General features: G+C 46.0%; 1 protein-coding gene across 1 annotated transcript; it reads left to right on the top strand.

The window, feature by feature from the left end:
• Positions 1-4,978: 4,978 nt before the first annotated feature.
• On the top strand, positions 4,979-20,306 carry Lurap1 (leucine rich adaptor protein 1). The gene is made up of 2 exons (XM_052177057.1): positions 4,979-5,276; positions 12,402-20,306. Exons 1-2 carry the CDS (start codon positions 5,079-5,081, stop codon positions 12,912-12,914), a joined length of 711 nt encoding a protein of 236 aa, XP_052033017.1. The 5' UTR covers positions 4,979-5,078; the 3' UTR covers positions 12,915-20,306.
• Positions 20,307-20,574: the final 268 nt, after the last annotated feature.

Here is a 20,574-nt window from a genome sequence, read left to right as displayed (position 1 = left end):
CCTAAGTGCTAGGAGTAAAGGAATGTACAACATGCCCAGCAATACTATTTATTTATTTATTTACACTCAATTATTTTGAGGACTCCAAAAGAGTTGGCATCTTTCTTTTCCTTTTTTTTTTTGAGACAGGGTTTCTCTGTGCAGCCCTGGCTGTCTTGGAACTCACTCTGTAGATCAGGCTGGCCTCGAACTCAGAAATCTACCTGCCTCTGCTTCCCAAATGCTGGGATTAATGGCCTGTGCAACCACTGCCTGTCTGGCATCTTTCAATATGATAACAGGGCTTGCCAGGTTGGAAGCGGTGTTGCATTCCTGCAGAGGTGAAAGAAGAACCACCTGTTAGGGGCAAGTCCATTTTCATAGCAAGATGCTAAGACCCACGGTAGCTCACTTCCGGATTCACAGCACTTAGGAGCCGAGGAAGGAGGATTGCCGTAGATTCAAGGCCGACTTGGTCTACAACCTGAGTTCTAGAACAGCCAAGATGTCTCAGAACCTGCTCTCAGAAACAAAGTTTTGGTTTTTTACAAGTTCTTTATACTGAAGTTTTTCTTATTTAAAAATCAAATAAGCAGGTCTGGAGAGGTGGCTCGGTGGTTAAGAGCACTAATTGCTCTACCAGAAGTCCTGAGTTCAATTCCCAGCAACCACTTGGTGGCTCACAACCATCTGTAATGGGATCTGATACCCTCTTCTGGTGTGTCTGAAGACAGCAACAGCAACAGTGTACTCACATATATAAAATATAAATAAATCTTCGGGCTGGAGAAATAGCTCAGTGGTTAAAAGTACTGACTGCCCTTTCAAAGGTCCTGAGTTCAATTCCCAGCAACCACGAGGTGACTCACAACATCATCTGTAATGATATCACGTGCCCTTTTCTGGTGTGTCTGAAGACAGCAAAAATGTACATAAAATAAATAAATAAATCTTTAAAAAATATTTTAAAAAAATCAGCAGATCTTACATTAGTCTTTGACTATTTTCTGTCCTCAAGTTCACTCTCCATGGAGATCTTGTCTTCTCATGATCCTTATTTGTTTTTTTTTTTTTGTTATTTTTTTTTGTTGTTTTTTTTTTGTTTGTTTGTTTTGGATTTGTTATTCGAGACAGGGTTTCTCTGTGTAGCCCTGGCTGTCCTGGAACTCACTCTGGAGACAAGGCTGGCCTCGAACTCAGAAATCTGCCTGCCTCTGCCTCCCAGAGTGCTGGGATTACAGGCATGCCCACTACTGCCCGGCCTCATGATCCTTATTAATGTCCAGATTCTCAAACTTGCATGCACAGTCCTCAGCTCCCTCCTGAGCTTCAGGCTGTCCTGTGTCTGCTGCCTGCTGCATCTCTCCTCAGGACCTGCAATTTTGCAGCTACTGTCACCATCTTTACCTGCTCTCAGACCTCTTCTGGATTCCTTTGCTTGGGATATTGTATCAGGCCATATAGCTGGGAGTCTCTTTGTCTTTTTCCAGTGACAGCTGAAATCAACTGTCATGATAGTTGAAATAATTTGCTTTTTTTTGAACAATACTGAATACCATTTGAAACAATGAACTAAACCATTGCCTGGTTTTTTCACTTGTGCCTCAAATTCTCTCCAACCCTGCCATTCCAGGCTCTTTTAGTTGTTTTTGGTTTTTAGTTAATCTCCTTGATTCAGAGTTTTTCTTTGCTTCTCCAATCTTGCTCCTTGAAAAGTCCAGAGTAAAGCTAGATGGTGGTGGTACACGCCTTTAATCTCAGCACTTGGGAGGCAGAGGCAGGCAGATCTCTAACTTGGAGGTTAGCACGGTCTACAGAGCGAGTTCCAGGACAACCAGAGCTGCACAGAGAAACCCTCTCTCTAATAAAGAAAAAAAGAAAACAAAAATCCAGAGTAATTTTTCACAAAGGCAAATATTTTGCTAATCTCTGGCTAAAAACTTAGTTACTAACTTTTTCGGGGGGGGGAGCTTTGATCAGGATATAAAGCGAATAAATAAATAAATTAATGGGAAAAAAAAACATAGTTACTTTTCAGTTGCTCTGATGAAACACCACGACCAAGGCAACTTATGAGGAAAAGTATTTAAAGTTGAGGTTCACGGGTTTGAGAGGGTTAGAATGCATGACCACCACAGGTGTGGGGACAGCAGCAGCAGGCAGGCAGGCAGGCAGGCAGGCATTATGCTGGACCGCTAGCTGGGAGCTCCAGTCTTATCTCCATCCACAAGCACAAAGCAGAGAGAGCTAAGCAGAAATGGCTTAGGCGGTTTGAAGCCTCAAGGCCCACCCCCCAGTGACACACCTCCTCCAATAAGACCATACCTCTCAGTTCTTCCCAAACAGCGCCATTAACTGAGATCCAAGCATTCAAATGTGTGAGTCTGTGGGCACTATTCTCATTTAAACCATTGCAGTAACCGTGGGTCAAGTGACACAAAGGAGAGCCCAGGGATGATGGTGCACACTTGTGAGCCCAGCACTCAGAAAAAGGCAGGACCAGACGTTCTAGGCCATCCTCGGCTACACAACTGAGGCCAACCTGGGCTATATGAAACTGTCTCAAAGGAAAACAACATGCATACATTTGAGCCTGAGTCTGTGGCACAAACCTGTCATCCCAGCACTAGGGAGGCAGATAGAGTCTCAGTCAAGGCCATCAAGAGACCCTGCCTCAAAAAAAAAATCCACCCTTATATTTATCGGAAGTCAGGATATAATATTTAAATTTAGGAGTGGTAGAAGATTGTTTAGAATTCCAAATGGGGGAGCTGGAGAGATGCCTCAATGGTTAAGAGCATTGACTGCTCTTCTGAAAGTACTGAGTTCAAATCCTAGCAACCACATGGTGGCTCACAACCATCTGTAACAGGATCTGATGCCCTCTTCTGGAGTGTCTGAAGACGGCTACAGTGTACTTACATATAATAAATAAACAAATAAAAAAGAATTATGAATGGTTGGATTGGAAAGGTGGCTTAGCAGTTAAGAGCTCACATTGCTCTTACAAAGAAGACCTGAGTTCAGTTCCCAACAGCTGTATCAGATGGTTCACAAATGCTAGTAACTCCAATTCTAGGGGATCTGATACCAGTTTCTGACTCTGGGGACACTTGTACTTACACATATATTTCTACACAAAGACACATAGATATATGTAGTAAATTAATAAATAAAAATCTAGAATTATGAGTAGTTAAACACACACACACACAAACAAACAAACAAAAAAAAAAAAACACAAAACAACGAACTGAAAATGGGTTGCTTTTGGGAAGCAGGCCCAGAGCTGTGAAAGAGTAGAGGTAGGTATGAGGTATTTTTTCATTATAAATCTTTTTGTAATGGTGGGTTGGAAATACTTGGATTAAAATCCCAAACAACATAACAAGTTTTTCATGGCCTGTAGAATTAAACCCAAACAGTTTAGAAACACACCAGTGTCACTTAGTGTGGTCCTCAGAGCAGTAGCATGGTCATCCCCTGTAGCTTCTTAGAAATGTAGATTCTTGGGGCTGGGGCTAGGGCAGGGGCTGGGGCTGGAGCTGGGGCAGGGGCTGGGGTTGGGTTTGGCTCAGCAGGTAAGAGCACATATGACTCTTAGAGAGGACCTGAATTCAGTTCCTAGCACTCATGTTGCATAGCTCACGGTTGAAAGTCCAGCTTCCAGGGATCTGTTAAGCCCCTCTCCCCGGGGCCTCTAGATATCTGTACTCATGTGTACATGTGCCTACATGAACATACTCAAAAACACTTGTAAGATAGAAAATTAATCTTTAAAAAAGATTTTAGCCGGGCGGTGGTGGTGCACACCTGTAATCCCAGCACTCTGGGAGGCAGAGGCAGGCAGATTTCTGAGTTCAAGGCCAGCCTGGACTACAGAGTGAGTTCCAGGACAGCCAGGGTTATACAGAGAAACCCTGTCTCAAAAAAACCAAATCCAAAAAGCAAAAAAAAAAAAAAAAAAAAAAAAAAAAAAAATAAATTCCCTATGCTGGTAAGGCAGTGGCAGGTGGATCTCTGTGAATTCAAGCTGGTTCACTCTACATAGCAAGTTCTAGGTTAGCCAGAACCACACAGTGAGACCCTCTCTCTTTTTCTTTTTTCTTTTCTTCTCTCTCTCTCTCTCTCTCTCTCTCTCTCTTTTGGTTTTTCGAGACAAGGTTTCTCTGTGCAGCCCTGGCTGTCCTGGAACTCATTCTGTAGATCAGGCTGGCCTCGAACTCAGAAATCTGCCTGCCTCTGTCTCTCAAGTGCTGGGATTAAAGGCGTGTGCCACCACTGCCTGGTTTACCCTCTCTGTTTAAAAAAAGCCAGGCAGTGGTGGCTCATGACTTTAATCCCAGCAAAGGCAGGAGGACATCTTAGTTCTAGGACAGCCTGGTCTACAGTGGGTTCTAGGGCCACAGAGAAACCCTATCTTGGTAAAACAAAATAGAAAACAATGTAGGATCTCAGGTGCTAACTTGCCAGGGTTTTCAGATTACCCATGCTTACAGTCTTAGGAAGCACCTCTTTTCTAAGCCCATGTAGGATGAACATCAAGACGGTGTGGATCCCTTCTATTTAAATAATGGTTGCTTTTCACTGGCCAGGGGGATTGCCCTCCTATTACTCTTTCAGCTGATTTCTAGATGCTGGAGGTGTCTGTGAACTGAGTGGCCATAGTCTAACCCCTGTAACAGCTTTTTAGCAGAAAGCCCTCAAAAACCTCGGCAGCCTTGTTAGTTCTGATTGGGGCTATTTTTCATTCAGCAAACATTTATTAGCTTCCTACTGTAAGTCTAGCTGGTGCCAATGTAGGGAGAAGGCACTGAGCTTTCTTTGAGGTCTTCAGTTCCAAATCCAGGATCACCTATTCTCATGCCTTCAGGGTTAGAAGTTGTGTGCGCACCACTCAGTACCTCGCTCCCTCAACTGCGCGGTTTTTCTGAGCATTACGGCACACTCCTCCTGTTTGTCTCCCCCCCCCCCCCCATCGCACCCCCCGCGCGGGGCGGGCGGGGATCCACGGGTTTCGCTCCGCGTTCGTAGCAGAGAAGGGAGGACCCTTGGGAACCGGACCCTGGTCGCCCAGTCCTTTTCTGACTTGGGCCCACATGGAGGGGACCGCGGAGTCCCAGACGCCTGACTTGCGAGACGTGGAGGGCAAGGTGGGCAGGAAGACCCCTGAAGGACTGCTCCGCGGGCTTCGAGGCGAGTGCGAGCTGGGAACCTCTGAGGACGCACTGCTCCCAGGGGCGCCCAGCACCGGCCACGGCCTAGGGGACAAGATTATGGCGCTGAGGATGGAGCTGGTGAGTGTGGGTGCTACAGGCCACGGGGACGAGGACATTTGTAGGGGCAGGCTCAGGTTCCCAGAGTTGGGCTGGAGAAGAGGGTCCTTCCTGGGTCGATCCATACATCCTGGGTTGAAAGCAGAGTGAAGTGACGTTTTATTGTCTCCCAAGGGTGAATGAAGGGTTGATAGGTCCTGAGAACTGGGAGTAGGAGGCACAGCTCTTGGAAGTTTTCCCTGCCCAATAATCGGGAGGAGAGAGGCCAGGGCTAAGCAGCACAAAAAAACTTAGTACAGCGCAAATTCTTCCCATCGGCATCGGGGCCACCAATTTCTTCAGATCCCACTATAAGGCAACTGTTTTCTCCCCCTTTCTCTGGCAAACAAGGGAAGAGGTTTTGTTTTTAAGGCCCTAGGGTGTTCAGGTCAGGATTCAGAAAAAAAAAAAAAAAAAAAAAAGAGCTTTGGTGAAGTAATACCCTGCTGGAAACTGCCTGCACCGGGGCACACTAAAAACCGTCCTTTTTCTAAGCATCCCACCATCACGGTACTACAGGTTCTAAGTAAGACCTCAATAGAGACATAGTAGCATCACAGTCCGAGTTGGTCCTTTACCTGGGACTCAGTCTCAGACAGAGTCCCAGGGTCTCTCGGCTTTCTTGGGGAAAGGGGGAGGAAACAGCCACCCCTTCCCACCCCCTTCCCTGGAGCTGTTGGGCTGGATTCTGAGCCAAATGGGCAGCCGGGTCCCAGCGGGCTCCCCTGGGGCCCTGGTTCCGGTGAAAGAGATGAATTACACCTGCCACCACTTTGCAGCCAGTTCTGGAGAACTGAGGACTTGCCAGCTACTCATTGGCTCAGAACCAGAAGTCCACACTGACTATATCAGCTAACAAGTCTTCCTGGGGCCCCACTGTGCGCACAACCTGTGTCAAGCAGATCTGGAGGGGTGGAAGCAAGGACAGGGGACCTTGAAGGCTAGTCCAGGGCTTTCATTCTATGGTAATAGAGGCTAAGAGTTCCCTGAGCTGAGTGGTCTGAGGATCCTTGTAGGCAGGATCTGAATGCCAAGTGTGTGTTTGACTTTGAAGGTTGTATTTGAGTGCCAAATTCTGCATAGCAGGGCTGTGGCTGTATTCACCTCTTAAAGAGGTCTGACTTGCCTCTTTGTACAAATTGCTCAAGGCATAGAGAAAGATTACCTAGTTTGTCCTTTGAAAACTAAGGTGTTTTGTTTTTGAGATGTGGGCTCACTGTGTAGCTCAGGCTGGCTCCAAACTCATATTTCTCTTCTCTCAGCCTCTTGAATGCTGAGCTTATGGGCATGTGCTACCACACCCAGCTGGACATTAAATTATACTTAGAATGTAAGCCACGTATTAACATCCAGAATGGTACAAGGTGTTTTTCTTTTTAAAGAAACTTTATGTGTACGTGTATGTGTGTATGTGTACCACATGCGTGCCTGTTGCCCATGAATATCAGAAAGAGCATCCAATCAATTGGAACTGGAGTTCTGGATGGTCCCGAGCCATCCCCGTCGTGAGGATGTGGGTGCTGGGAACCTGACCTGGGTGCTCTGTGAGAACAAGGGCTCTGACTGCTGCGACATCATGTCTCCCCAGCCATTCTTCTCCTTGGAGGTGTTGAGATTGAGCCTAGGTTCTCTTGCATGCTAGGGGAGTGCTCTGCAGTCTAGCTGTGCCACCACTGCTATGTGATGTCCCCTTCATGCGTAGCTTGATACATGGTATTTCATAGATGAAAGACCGAGGTACAGAGAGGTTAAGCAGCTGTTCAAGGTCACTCACAAAAGTAAAGTCAAGACTTCAGCCCAGATTATCTGACCGCATTCATCATGAATGCTTTGTGCCAGATATGTTAGCACGCTTCATGTCATTGAAATGAGAAAAGTTCCAAACACCATGGGCTTGTTTCTCATACAGGAAATCTGGAGGCCAGCCTGACCCCTGACTCGCATTCTTTATAAACTTTCAGGGACTACATTCAACTTTTGGGTTCATCTCTTAACTTTTGGCCTGTCAGGCCTGGGCTCTGAGGTTCCCCATGAACAGGGTAGCAGCAGAGGGAGGATCTCCAGTCAGGCTCCTTCCCCCTCAGGCCAGGACAACATTGATTTCTTCTTGAACTCTGCTCTACCCTTCAGATGCCCCTTGTCCTGATCTTGTGTAGGAGCAGAGGCTTGCTCTTCAGGCTAAGGTCAGCCCTGCTTTTGGCTTCCTACTCTTGCTTTGTTTCCTTAGTCAGGAGCCGAGCACAGAGCCAGACTCTGAGATGTGTGGGGATGGCAGACAATGGCCGTCTCTCAGTCCACCCAAAGAGCTGCTGCTGTGAGAAGCCACCTCCACAGAGCCGTTTGTGAAAACGCATTAGGCAGGGAACGGAGGAAAGGCATGGGTTTGAATCTTGCTCTACTTCCGATGTGTTTGTTGTCTTAGGGAAGGCCCTGTCTCTTCCTTGTCTTTAGGACTTTTACCCTTTAGTGGAGGAAATAAGGGGGTAACTGTGGAACTGGACACCTGTTAAGAGCTTCCATTTTAGTGACAATATTTAATGCCAGCAGTCAGTTACCATGGATCTAGAAATTGGTTGCCAGGCTTTGGTTTTTTTGTTTTGTTTTTTTTTGTTTTGGATTTGGTTTTTTCCGAGACAGGGTTTCTCTGGGTAGCCCTGGCTGTCCTGGAACTCACTCTGTAGACCAGGCTGGCCTCGAACTCAGAAATCCGCCTGCCTCTGCCTCCCAGAGTGCTGGGATTACAGGCCTGCGCCACCACCGCCCGGTGGGTCACCAGGCTTTTAACCTGAGGCCTGATTTGGGTTGAGAACAGAGGGAGTCCTGCTGTGGACACCTGGGCTGGGCAGAGTCTGATCTACTCATGGGGAGGAGAAGGAGCCTCCAGGGAAAAGCATTGGGTGGCCTTTATTTATCTTCTGCTCTGTTTCCAAAGAGATGGCATGAAATGAGTGTTTTTCTATTGAGAAAGCCTTCTGCTTCTATTCTGGGAGGTGATGCTGTCACAGTCAGGGAATCCCACTGTCGCAGGATTAAAGAATCTGGTGCTCAGATTGGTTTCCTAAGCAACACAGTACAACTCAGTCTCTTGAGTCTCGGGGACCAACAGAGAGATCAGATAACGAAGGGGAGAGAATCAAAAAATTAAATGAAAGGGACTCTGTGCCACCTTAGGCAGAGAACCTCAAGGGAGTTGGGCAGGGACTGCTCTCAGGGAGCAGATGACCTGGGTTAGGGAAGGAGACAGACTGAGACTTGTACAGGAAGAGAAATGCTGCTGGGGCTCGCTCAGATGTTGATCCCTGCTTGCCTTTCATCCTGCAAGCCCTGAGTTGAATCTTCAGCACTGCATAAAACTGGGTGTGGCAGGGCATGCATGTGATCCCAGTACTCTGGAGGTTAGGCAGCAGAATCACAAGTTCAAGAAAAAAAAAATGCTGGAATGATGGCCTGCCTCCCAGGAGAGCTGACCTGGAGTGATGTGGTGTCAGGTGTTTGCCATTTAGAATTGGAGGAGGGTACATCCTTTGGTTGGAATGTCCACTGTCCTGTCAAGTCCAGCCTAACCAGTCTTAGCTCAGGACTTTCATCTAGGTTTCGGTCATGGCCCTCCAGGTGGGCACAATTCTCTGTAGCAGTTGTTTTCTCTACCATTTGTCACGTGAAATTTAAAAATTATGCATATGTGTTGGCCACATGTATGACTGGAGCCTGCAGAGGTCATAAGAGAGCTTCATATCTCCTGGAACTGGAGTTAAGGATTGTTATGAGACACCATGAGGGAGCTGGGAACTGAACTCAAGTCTTCAAGAACAGCAAGTGAAGGCAGGCATTGCGGCACACACTTTTAATCTTTTGTTTTGTTTTTGTTTTTGTTTTTCCTGAGACAGGGTTTCTCTGTATAGCCCTGGCTGTACTGAACTCACTTTGTAGACCAGGCTGGCCTCGAACTCAGAAATCCGCCTGCCTCTGCCTCCCAAGTGCTGGGATTAAAGGCGTGCGCCACTACCGCCTGGCTCACTTTTAATCTTATGAGAGGAAAAGGCAGGTGCCCTTACCTGCTAAGCCACATTGCTGGCCCTCCAAGTCCTTTTGAAAGATATCTTTATATTTTGAAATAGTTGTCTAGGATGACCTTGAACTTGCAATTTTGCCTCTATTTCAGTAGCTGGGATTACAAACTTGTGCCACCAGGATCATTTCTATATGAATCGGTTAAATTGGTTAAAAATTGAATCTAAACTTAAAAGCAATAATGTGCCAAGTATACTGGCACACTCCTTTAATACTAGGACTCAGAAGACAAGGGCAAACAGATCTCTATGGGTCTGAGACCACCTTGGCATACATAGTGAGTTCCAGGTCAGCCGGGGGTACACAGTGAGACCTATCTCAAAAACAACAGGCAGCAGGATCTTGATTCACAAAGAGGTATGTTAGAATCAAGCTAGAGAGATGGACAAGGACCACAGTGTGACAGGATGGTGAATGCGGCTGCTGACGGCAAAGCATAGGAGTGGCTTCAGACTTGTGCTTGAGAAAGGGTTAACTCGGTACACCTGAGGGCTGGAGGGATCCTGGAGAGGACACTGTGGGTCACTCTTCCAGGAGACTAAATGGACACCAATGGCCCCAAACCCCAACTATTGGGATCTGACCCTGAGCTTCGTCCAGCCCTACTTCCCTCAAGCCTTGTTATCCAGCCTTCAGGGAACAGGGAACCAAGCTGGTACCAACTTGATCCCCAGCTCCCATGTCCCTTTGGCCCAGACCGCTTCCCAGCTAACGCCTTCCTAGCTATCCTTTAGTTTCTGAGTCATACTGGTAAGTCTGGATTGATCTAATAGTTTACCTTGAATAGAAAGTTTGAAGCCCAATGTCTTAGTTAGGGTTTCCTATTGCTGTGAAGAAGCACCATGGCCACAACAATTCTTATAAGATTTATTTATAAGTAATTCTTATAACATTTATTTAGAATTAATTAGATTTAATTTAATTTAATTAGGATTTATTAAAATTGAGAGGTTTGAAACATGGTGGCATGCAGGCAGACATGGTGCTGGAGCAGTAGCTGAGAGTTCCACATCTCCATCCTCAGGCTGGAGAAGAAGACTGAGACACACTGGGTATAACTTGAGCACAGGAGACCTTAAAGCCCTCCCACTAGTGACATATGTCCTCCAACAAGGCCACCCTCCTAATAGTGCCACTATTTAAACACATGAGTCTATGGGGGACATTCTTCTTCAAACCACCATACCCAGTCAGGATGGATTTTGGATTTGTGTGTGTTTGTCTGTCTGTGTGCACCTGCACATGTGTGCTGAGAATTGGACATGCTGGGCAGGGACTCTGCATTAACCCTAACTCTAAATTTGTTAGGCTTTTAAAAATTTTTTAACATTTATTTTATGTATATAAATGTTCTATTCTGGCTGGGCAGTGGTGGTGCTCACCTGTAATCCCAACACTCTGGGAGGCAGAGGCAGGACAATTTCTGAGTTCAAGGCCAGACTGGACTACAGAGTGAGTTCCAGGACAGCCAGGGCTATACAGAGAAACCCTGTTTCGAAAAAACCAAATCCAAAACAACAACAACAACAACAACAACAACAAAACAACAACAAAACCAAAAAAAGCCAAACCAAATGTTCTATCTGCATGTACACCTAGAAGAGGGCTAGAAGGGGCCATCATTACTGATGGCTGTGAGCTGCCGTGTGAGCCACTGGGAACTGAACTCAGTGCCTCAGGAAGAGTAGTAGTCAGTGCTCTTAACCACCATCTCTCCAGCCCCCTAGTTTTGTTTTTAAAAAGAAACCAAAATTCTCACAGCAGGAACCACAGTCCAGTCCTCATCTGGAGCATTGGCGCTTAACTGCTGAGCCATCTCTTAAGCCCCTGGCCTCAAATTCTTGACTTCCTACTTCAGCCTCTCTGTTTGCTTGTTTGATTTTTGAGACAGTGCCTTACTATGTAGTCTTACCTGACCTGTAACTCACTTTGTAGACTAGGCTGGTCTTCAACTTGCAGAGATCTTCCTGCCTCTGCCTCCTAAGTGTTTCCTCAGTTCTTAAGTGCTAAAGTTATATGCATGAGCCACATTAAAAAAAAAAAAATCTTGGCCAGGCAGTAGTGGCTCATGCCTTTAATCACAGCACTCAGCAGGCTGAGATTTCTGAGTACAAGGCCAGCCTGGTCTACAGATTAAGTTCCAGGACAGCCAGGGCTATACAGAGAAACCCTGTCTCCAAAAAAAAAAAAAAAATCCAAAAAAACCAAAAAAAAAAAAAAACCAAAAAAAAAAAAAAAAAAAAAAAAAAAAAAACAAAAAACCAAAACCCAAAAACAAATCAAAACAAAACAAACAAAAAAAACAAAACAAAACAAAAAAACAAGTGTGTATCACCACATTAGTTTATCCAGTGCTAGGGATAGAACCTAGAACCCAGGGCCTAGTGCATGCTAGGCAAGTGTTCCTCCCACAGAGCCACACCCAACCCCCCTAGCCTCATATTAATATTTAACATCTACAAAGTAGATCTAGTTACTGTAGATAGTGTGCAGCTGATAGCATTTTCAAAATCCTTGCTTCCATGCTGTAAAGTGAATGATTTAGCCTTGCTTTTCAATCAAGGAAACTGAGGCTCAAAGAAAATAAGATAGCTACTCAGAATCGCGTAGCTAATCAATAGGAAAGTTGTTTTGTTGGTGGTAATTTGTTTGTTTTGTCTAGGGCTTCTCTGTCTAAGCTCTGTAGACCAGGGTGGCCCCAAATTCAGAGATCCACCTGCCTCTGCTCTCAAGTGCTGGGATTAAGGTGTGTGCCACCAGTGACTGGTTGGGAAGTTGCTTTTTTTTTTTGTCTGGTACAAGGTATGATGGAACCCAGGAATTCACATATGCTAAGGAGGCAAGTTGATCTCTACTGAGCTATATCTCCAGCCTAGCTCAATCTGAAAATTTAAACAGGAGTCTCTTTGCTCTAAAGCCTGTATCTCTTTCTGTGATTTTTAAAGTGAAGTGTAGCTGGCTAGACAGCAAGGTTAGGGAAACATCTGGGAAACTCAGCCTGAAACCTGGAACTAACCACTTTTCTCACTTCTTCAGGCTTACCTTCGAGCTATCGACGTGAAGATCCTGCAGCAGCTGGTGACCTTGAACGAGGGTATTGAGGCAGTGCGTTGGCTGCTGGAGGAGCGGGGCACACTGACCAGCCATTGCAGCAGTCTCACCAGCAGTCAGTATAGTCTGACAGGGGGAAGCCCAGGACGCTCAAGGCGGGGCAGTTGGGACAGCCTGCCAGATAGCAGTTCAGCTGACCGGCTGGACAGTGTCTCTATTGGCAGCTTCTTGGACACTGTGACCCCCAGAGAGGTGGATGAACAAGGACTCCCTGGGTCTTCCTGTCCTGAGGTTGACTGGGCAAAGGTTATCCCCAGTGAGGACAGGGCCAGGACTGAGGTGGACATGACATCCACCAAGCTAGGGAGCTTAACAGCTACATGGACGCTCCCAGGGCAATGTGGACCACCTGAGCCATCAGAGGATGACAATGCTAAGCAGGGCTTTGAGGCTCATTGGTACTGGGGACAGTGCCAGGATGATGTGACCTTCTTGTAAAAACTTTCCTACCCATTTGTACTTTGTGGCTCTTTCAACTTTTGGTCTAAGTCTCCCTCCATTTTCCCTCCACCTCCAACTAGACGGAGGCTGTACTACAATCAGTTACCATGGAAGCCAGGCTTGTCTCTCTGGTTCCTGGGGAGCCTCTGCATTTATCCCTCAATTATTGGGTCCCTAGAGCTATTTCCATAGAGATATTGACTCTAGAGGCCTAGCCGTGGCTCCTGTTGTAGGGGTATCGCTATGCCCCTCCCCAGTGAGGTGAGTTTTATGGAATGTAGGGCCTCTAGGAGATCACTGAAGAAGTGATGGAGGAATAATCACCTCATCCAAAGTCTAGGAGCCAGGATGCCTCTTACAAAAACGTGGATAATCAACCCTGTTTCAAATGTGCAAACCTCCATGGATTGGTCCTCCTAGATACTGGAATTGGGCGACCAACCCTTTCATGCCTGCTGAGTGATGTCATTGCCTGTCATGATACATGAAGAGTGCTTCCTCTATACCAGTCCTGGCGGGTGTGGCATTTAAGGTCCCTGCCACCGCCTCTTGTGAGAGGGAACATACCGCTTTCCCTGGCAACTGTGTATGCTTTTCTCAAGTTCTTACTTTTCAAACATGGTGTTTTCATGCGGTACCCAAGGATTTCACTTCTAAGGCTACATCCCCGTCCACTAGGGTTGTAAGGATACGCTTATGGAGTAAGAAACGCAGAGGCCTCCACCTAGGCTCCCAAATCTGCTTGGCTCACTTTACTGCAGATGATTGTCTGGCCCTGGACTGCTCTCATCCCTGATTCCTGCTCAAGATCTGTCAGAAGTTCAGCCTGAGTGTCTTCACACCTTCTCAGTTTTCTTTTTAGGCCTCTGCAGGGGTTTTTGTTTTGTTTTTGGAGACAGGGTTTTTCTATGTATCCCTGGCTGTCCTGGAACTCAGTCTGTAGATCAGGTTAGCTTCAAACTCAAGAGATCTGGCTACGTCAGCCTTCTGACTATTGGGGTTAAAAGTGTGTGCCACTGCCGCATAGGTAGGCATCTGCATTTTTATGTCTCTTATCCCCCTGTTGCTTGGAAATAAGGAGAGTGAAGGTCTCAGGGTTCTGGACACATTCTTGGATAGTGGGGCGATCTTGTCATCTCTGACTGGGCTTACCCTTCCCTTATTCTGGCCAGCCTTCCACAATTTGGTCACAAGGATGCTTTCCTGAAGTTGAGACACAAGGGATCCCTTTGTCTGAACTACAATGTGGGAGTGTAGCAGGAAAACACAGAGACCTGTTGGTCGCTGAGCCTTGTTAAGTAGAAGAGAGTATGTGAAACCCTTCTTCAGGGCAAGCCTGTGACTCCTGGACTTGGTGGATAATCAGGACTGGTTCTAGGTTTGGATCCTAAGCCCTGGCTAATTGTACTAGAGAAGACATTCAGAGAAATTGCTATTTTGGGGTTCAGGCCCAGAGAAAGGGGATGGGAGTATGGGCAGAGTTGGGGACAAAGGATGTGGTTAATACCTGGACAAAATAAGGTATGTTGGTGCACAACTTAAATCTGAGCACTCAGGAGGCAGAGCTGGGTGGATCTCCGAGTTCCAGGCCAGCCAAGGCTATAATACATAGTGAGACCCAGTCTCAAAAAACAAAGAAACCAGAATGATTTCTTGGCGATTAGCCATTTGAGTCCAAGGTAACTGTCCTGTCTTTCTAGGGCCCTGAACTTGGATTATTGAGGGGAAAAGGGTAAGCTTTGTTCCGTGAGCCCTCCTGAGTTGAAGGAGTCTTCCTCAAATCCCAGAATAACAACCATTTTCTGCTTTTCAGAAATCCCATGTTGGGGAAGGGGAGGTAGCCAGGTTGACTGTGTCTACTCTCCTGTCTCCAAGCTCCAATGCCTCAATAGTTGGGTTGCAACCATCATATCCTAAAGTAGTACACCCTCTGGCTCCTTAAAGACCCTCTCTTCCCTTGCCTCTAAGTGATCACATTTCAAAGTGGCTTCAGCCTCTTATCTGAGGTTGCCACATCTCCTGACTGTGCCCACAGGTGCTGAGACCCAGACCTCTCCTTACCATGCCCATAGCTCTGGAGTTCAGACTCCCCTTTCTTACGCCCATCCATAGCTGTGGAGTTCAATCTCTCCTTACTGTGCCCACAGCTCAGGGTCTCCTGTTTTCTTGCCCTCAGACTGGAATTTCCAATGCTGTATTCCAGTCCACACTCTGAGCTGATCTGCAGTGCTCCCTTTCCCCTTTGAAGCTACTGTATTCCATTTTTTTGAGGCTCATTGCTTTGGCTTTAAACTGAGGGAGGCTGAAGGGAGTGCCTGCCTCCTTGTGGCCACTATGCAACATTGCTTGAGTTGCTGGGTGAAATCTCCAAGGTTAAATTTAATTCAGTCTAGCCTTTAGGTACAGAGAGGATTAGGCCTACAGATGGCATAGATTTGCCCAATTGTACCTGTTGTGAAGCTGTAGCTATGTTACAGACCTTACAGTCTGCCTGCAAACCCACAGCTCCATCCTTAGACCAGTCAATACCCCAGCCAGTCAATACCCCAAAGCCCAAAGGATTTGAAAACTATTTCCTCATTGTAAGATTTGAGATCTACCTGGGTATAATGGCACACAGCTGGCCTGCAATCTCAGCACCCAACAGGTGTATACAGATCAGGAGTTCAAAGTCATCTTCAGCTACATAGCAAGTTCAAGGCCAGCCTGACTGTACGACTATATGAGACCCTTTGCCTGTCTGTCTTTCAGACACAGACACACACACACAACCACTAAAGAGTCAATTGAGTCTTTAGCGGACAGGGATTCCAATCTGGCTAGGTAAAGGGCATGCTGGTGTGGACATCAGATAGGAAAACCCAGACCAGTACATTTTTTGGGGGAAGAAAGGTGAGATGGTTCAGGCATGGTAGAGAGGTTAGCACTCTGGAGCTGGAGGTTAGAGACTGGGTTGGGTGAAATTAGGAAAACCAAGTTGATCTTGCAAAGGTGAAAGTGTACCACAGTTCAGAAATGATTTGAAAGTGTCAGGCAGGAGACGTGTGTGAGTGATTTTGAGATTCCAGTGTTTATGTTTTGAGACAAGATCTCCCTACAGAACACTGGCTGTCCTAGAACTCAACATTGTAGGCCAGGCTGGCCTCAAACTCACAAAGATTTGCCTGCCTCTGCATGACACTATGCCAGTCTTGTTTGGAACACATGGCAATCCTTCTGCTTCAGCTTCTTGAGCCACCACACTTGGTTTTGGGTGTCCTGTCTGTTTTTTTTTTTTTTTTTTTTTGAGACAGGGTTTCTCTGTGTAGCCCTGGCTGTCCTGGAACTCACTCTGTAGACCAGGCTGGCCTTGAACTCAGAAATCTGCCTGCCTCTGCCTCCCAAGTGCTGGGATTAAAGGCGTGCGCCACCACTGCCCAGCTGGGTGTCCTGTCTTAATTTTAGACTTCATCATCTGAGGAGTCTATGAGCCACAGTAAATATATCCCCAGTCCATCCTACCTGCCTCTAGACTGCCTGGTTGAGACCTGGGTGTCCTATTAGCCTTTAGGAGTTATAGGCAGGAGCTGTTTGTGAGCTCCGCAAAGTGTGGAGAGGTTGGAGAAGCAGAGAGACAGGAGAGATGAAAGCAGGATGAAGTCTGAGCAGAGGAAGCACACTGCTCTCCACATATGCTGGGGTCTTCCTCAGAGCTCATAATTCCAAGATGGTAGCTATGGAAACAGGACCTGGGAGGGGTAAGATGGGTCTGGCAACCCTGGTTTCATGTGTCCAGGCAACATGAGACAGACAGTGGGAGAGGTCAGGTGTTAGGGTGTGTACCTGGTAGAAGTGGGGAGTGGTGGTGGTTGAATGGAAGCTTAGTGGCAGTTCCAGTTAGAATATTTGGGGTTACAGTGACCACGAGCTCATTGTGGGTATGGTGCCAGGTACATGCTGAGTATTCAGTTACACATGCTTAAAGAACACTGTGTATACACCCACAAGGAAATGTAAGATGTAAAAAGAAAATTAACCTGGTTTACATATTAAGCATTTAAAAACATTAATTCTTAATCCTATAAACAGCTCATTGTTACCAGCATACTGTTGCTTAGAAATCTGCTAATTTCAGATAGGTAACAAATGAGACAGAGCAGGGCGAAGGTCAATGCCCTGTAAGGCCTTCCAGGAAAGCTATGGCTCCTCGCCTCACCCCCCAGGCACTCTTTCTGTATTCTCCTAGGAGACTGAGCAGTATACGGATTTGCTGTTGCTGATGTAATGAATTACTATAAACCTAGTGGCTTAAAAACCAGTTAGGCTGGGCATGCTGGCACATGCTGGCAATCCCGGTTCTCAGGAGGCTGGGGCAGGCAGGTTCTGAGGGTGGCCTCAGAAAAGGATTCAGACTTGGGAGAAAGTCCTTAGGGTTTTAAAAACCTGTAGCCCTTGCCACCAAGGGTTTCTGCAGGCTGGGTTCTTGGCAGTTTCTCCTTTCCAGTTCCACCGTGTGCGCCTGCTACTCCAGGCAGAGGTAATTACATTCCCAGCAGACTGACCCGGTTCTCCCTGGGAGACAGACATGTCTCCTTTTTAAATGCTTTTTTTTATTCCTTAGTGGTTAATTATCATTGATATTAGGCTCATTTTTTTCTTTTAGTTTCTGATCCCTAGTCTCAGTCTTCTCTTGGACTCAAACGTGTCAATATATCTTTGTGTATGTGTTTGTACACATATGTTGAATATATGATTCTGTGCTTTCACATGTTTTAAAGTGTATAAATAGTTATTTGATTGTAAACTAACTTCTCTAATGGGCTGCCCTCCTGTTTCAGTGACAACACAATGGAAGGCTTGTTTTCACTTATTCCAGAGTACAACAGCATTCCTGGGCACGGTCCTTCCTTGCACGTGGCGGGCCCCAGCCTCCTTCTAATTTCAGATGCGATAGCCATAAACTTCCCTACCAACTTTTCACCAAGTTGCTTTACTATCCACTGATGATCCTTTTATTTCACTGGGATTACAAAAATATGATTTCCTGACACTATTAGTACACTTTCATTTATAAGTCTAACTCTGTAACAGAAAAACTTCACGTCTCAGAGGACTATTTAGATAATCTGAAAATAAAGTTCATATCAGTGATAAGTGACAAATGCTTAAGTGTCTTCCATCCCCGCCCCCCAGTCTCATTTTGTGCACACTGGTCTTCAACTCACTATGTAGCCGAGGCTGACCTTGAACTCCTGATCTTCTTGCTTCCATCTCCCAAGTACTGAGATGACAGGTCTACACCACTGTGCCTGGCTTTACAGAAATAAACAGCCCAAACACAGTCTCACTTTGTAGTTCAGGTTAGCTTGGTACCACAGGGATCCTCCAGCCTCAGCTCCTGAGACTCAGATTCCATGTGCTTGCTACCATGCCTAGTTTTCCATATCATTTTTGAAGTAGTAATGGTGTTCCATGCTTTTGTTCTGGTGCATTCTCTTTAAACTTACTGGTACGAATCTGTAGTCATTGTAAACGTAATGTCTTTCAATCATGCAGGTTAGTTTTTTTTTTGGTTTGTTTTAAATATGTAAAATATAAAACACGTGGGAGCTGAAGAGGTTAAGATAACTTGTTGCACAGCCTACAGTTTATGATCACTTGTAACTCGGGCTCTAGGGGGTCAGATGCCTGCACTCATTGCCCTTACACGAATGGTCCTAGTCAGGGTTTCTATTCCTGCACAAACATCACGACCAAAAAGCAAGTTGGGGAGGAAAGGGTTTATTCAGCTTACACTTCCATGCTGCTGTTCATCACCAAAGGAAGCCAGGACTGGAACTAAGCAGGTCAGGAAGCAGGAGCTGATGCAGACGCCATGGAGGGATGGTCCTCACTGGCTTGCTCAGCTTGCTTTCTTATAGAACCCATGACTACCAGGCCAGGGATGGTACCACCCACAATGGGCCCTCCCCTCTTGATCACCAACTGAATGTTCCACTGAATGCTCCTTTCTCTGTGATAACTCCAGCCTGTGTTGACACACAAAACCAGCCAGTACATGCACATACCATATACATGCACACAAACCCACACATAATGAACAATAATACAAATTTTAAAATTATTTCATGTGTATATGTGTGTGCACATATGTGACTATGTAAGTGCAACATGTGTACACAAGTGGGCACGGTGGCTAAAGACCGGTCGGTATTAGATCTCCTGGAACTGTAAGCTGTCCCATGTGGGTGCTGAGAACTGATCTCAGGTCCTCTGAAAAAGCAGTAAGTGCTCTTAACCACTGAGCCATCTTTCCAGCCCTAAAAAAATAAACATGGGACTGGGAATATAGCTCAGGTGTAAGGCAGAGTGCATTTCTAGCATGCATGAGTCCTAGGGTAAATCAGCAGAACAGTGAAGTTCATAAAGTGTAGTATGGTGGTATACTCTGAAATCATGGCATTTGGGAGATAGAGGCAGAAAGATCAGAAGTTCAAAGTCATCCTTGGCTATATAGTGAGTTTGAGGCCAGCCTGGGCTCCATGAGACTGTCTAGAGAAATAAAATAATCTAGAAAAAGTAGAGAAAATAGAGTAATGAATACACACTTACCAAGCAACTTTCTTTCTCTTTTTATGAAGACCTTAATTTATTACATTTCTCAGGGGTGGGGGTGCACCTGCCATCAGGCATAGGCACTCCAAAGGACAATGCCTAGGAGCTGGTTTTCTCTTCCCATGGGTAAAGGTACTTGCTTTTAACTGTGATTGGAACTCAGTCCAATGCACCCACTGCACCATCTCACTTACCCAATGAACCTGGGTTTAATCCTTAGAATCCACATAAAAGAGTGAGGTCTGGTGGCTAACACTGAGGGAGGGTCAAACAGGCAAGCTTGTGAGGCGCATGGGCCAGGTTAAGTAACGGACTTGCTGAGTTCCAGGCCAGTGAGACCCTGTTTCAAAACACCAGGGAGGACGTGCATAATGGATAATAGCCAGTGTTGTCCTCTGCCTCCCAGACACCTGTACACACACATGCCCACAGCTACACGTATATGTGCACCTGCGCACCCAAGAACACTCAAAACCCAGTACTGAAAAAGAAACAAGGCTGGGAGGTGGTGGAGCCTGTTTCAATCCTACTACACAGGAGGCAGAGACAGGGTGATCTGAGTTCAAGGCCAGTCTAGTCTGCAAGGAGAAACCCTGTCTTGAAAAATAACAACAATAACAAAAAAAACAAAACAAAAAAGTAAAAACAAGATAACAGGCAGGTAAAGAGACTTGTTGCTAAGCCCAAGTCTGACCTCCAGGACTCACACAATACAAAGAGGTTTTGAACATGGTGGGGATTGGGGGAAAGGGAATATGGGATTTCTAAGAGACACCACACAGATTATCAGAAACTAAGGAGTTATTTTTATTTTTTAAATTATTTTATGTGTGTTTTGCCTGCATGTATGTATGTCTATATACATGTGCATGCCTGGTCCCTGAAGAAACCAGAAAAGTTAGATACCTTGGAACTATTAGTTGCCATGTGGTTGCTGGAAATCAAACTAAGGTCCTCTGCAAGAGCAGCCAGTGCCCTTGAGCAGCCCCTGAAGGATTTACTAGAAGGGTTATTAACTCCGATGAACCAGCCTGCCTCCATCTTAGGCTTGAAAGCCACCTTA

Source organism: Apodemus sylvaticus, chromosome 3 (assembly GCF_947179515.1).
Source record: "Apodemus sylvaticus chromosome 3, mApoSyl1.1, whole genome shotgun sequence".
Taxonomy (NCBI): Eukaryota; Metazoa; Chordata; class Mammalia; order Rodentia; family Muridae; genus Apodemus; species Apodemus sylvaticus.
Note: the sequence above shows the minus strand (reverse complement) of the source record. Positions and strands in the feature narration are given on the sequence as shown.

Coding starts and splice junctions, on each gene's coding strand:
- Lurap1 (XM_052177057.1), top strand. CDS start 5,079: ATGGAGGGGACCGCGGAGTCCCAGACGCCTGACTTGCGAGACGTGGAG. Junction 5,277..12,401: donor TGGCGCTGAGGATGGAGCTG/GTGAGTGTGGGT, acceptor TCACTTCTTCAG/GCTTACCTTCGAGCTATCGA.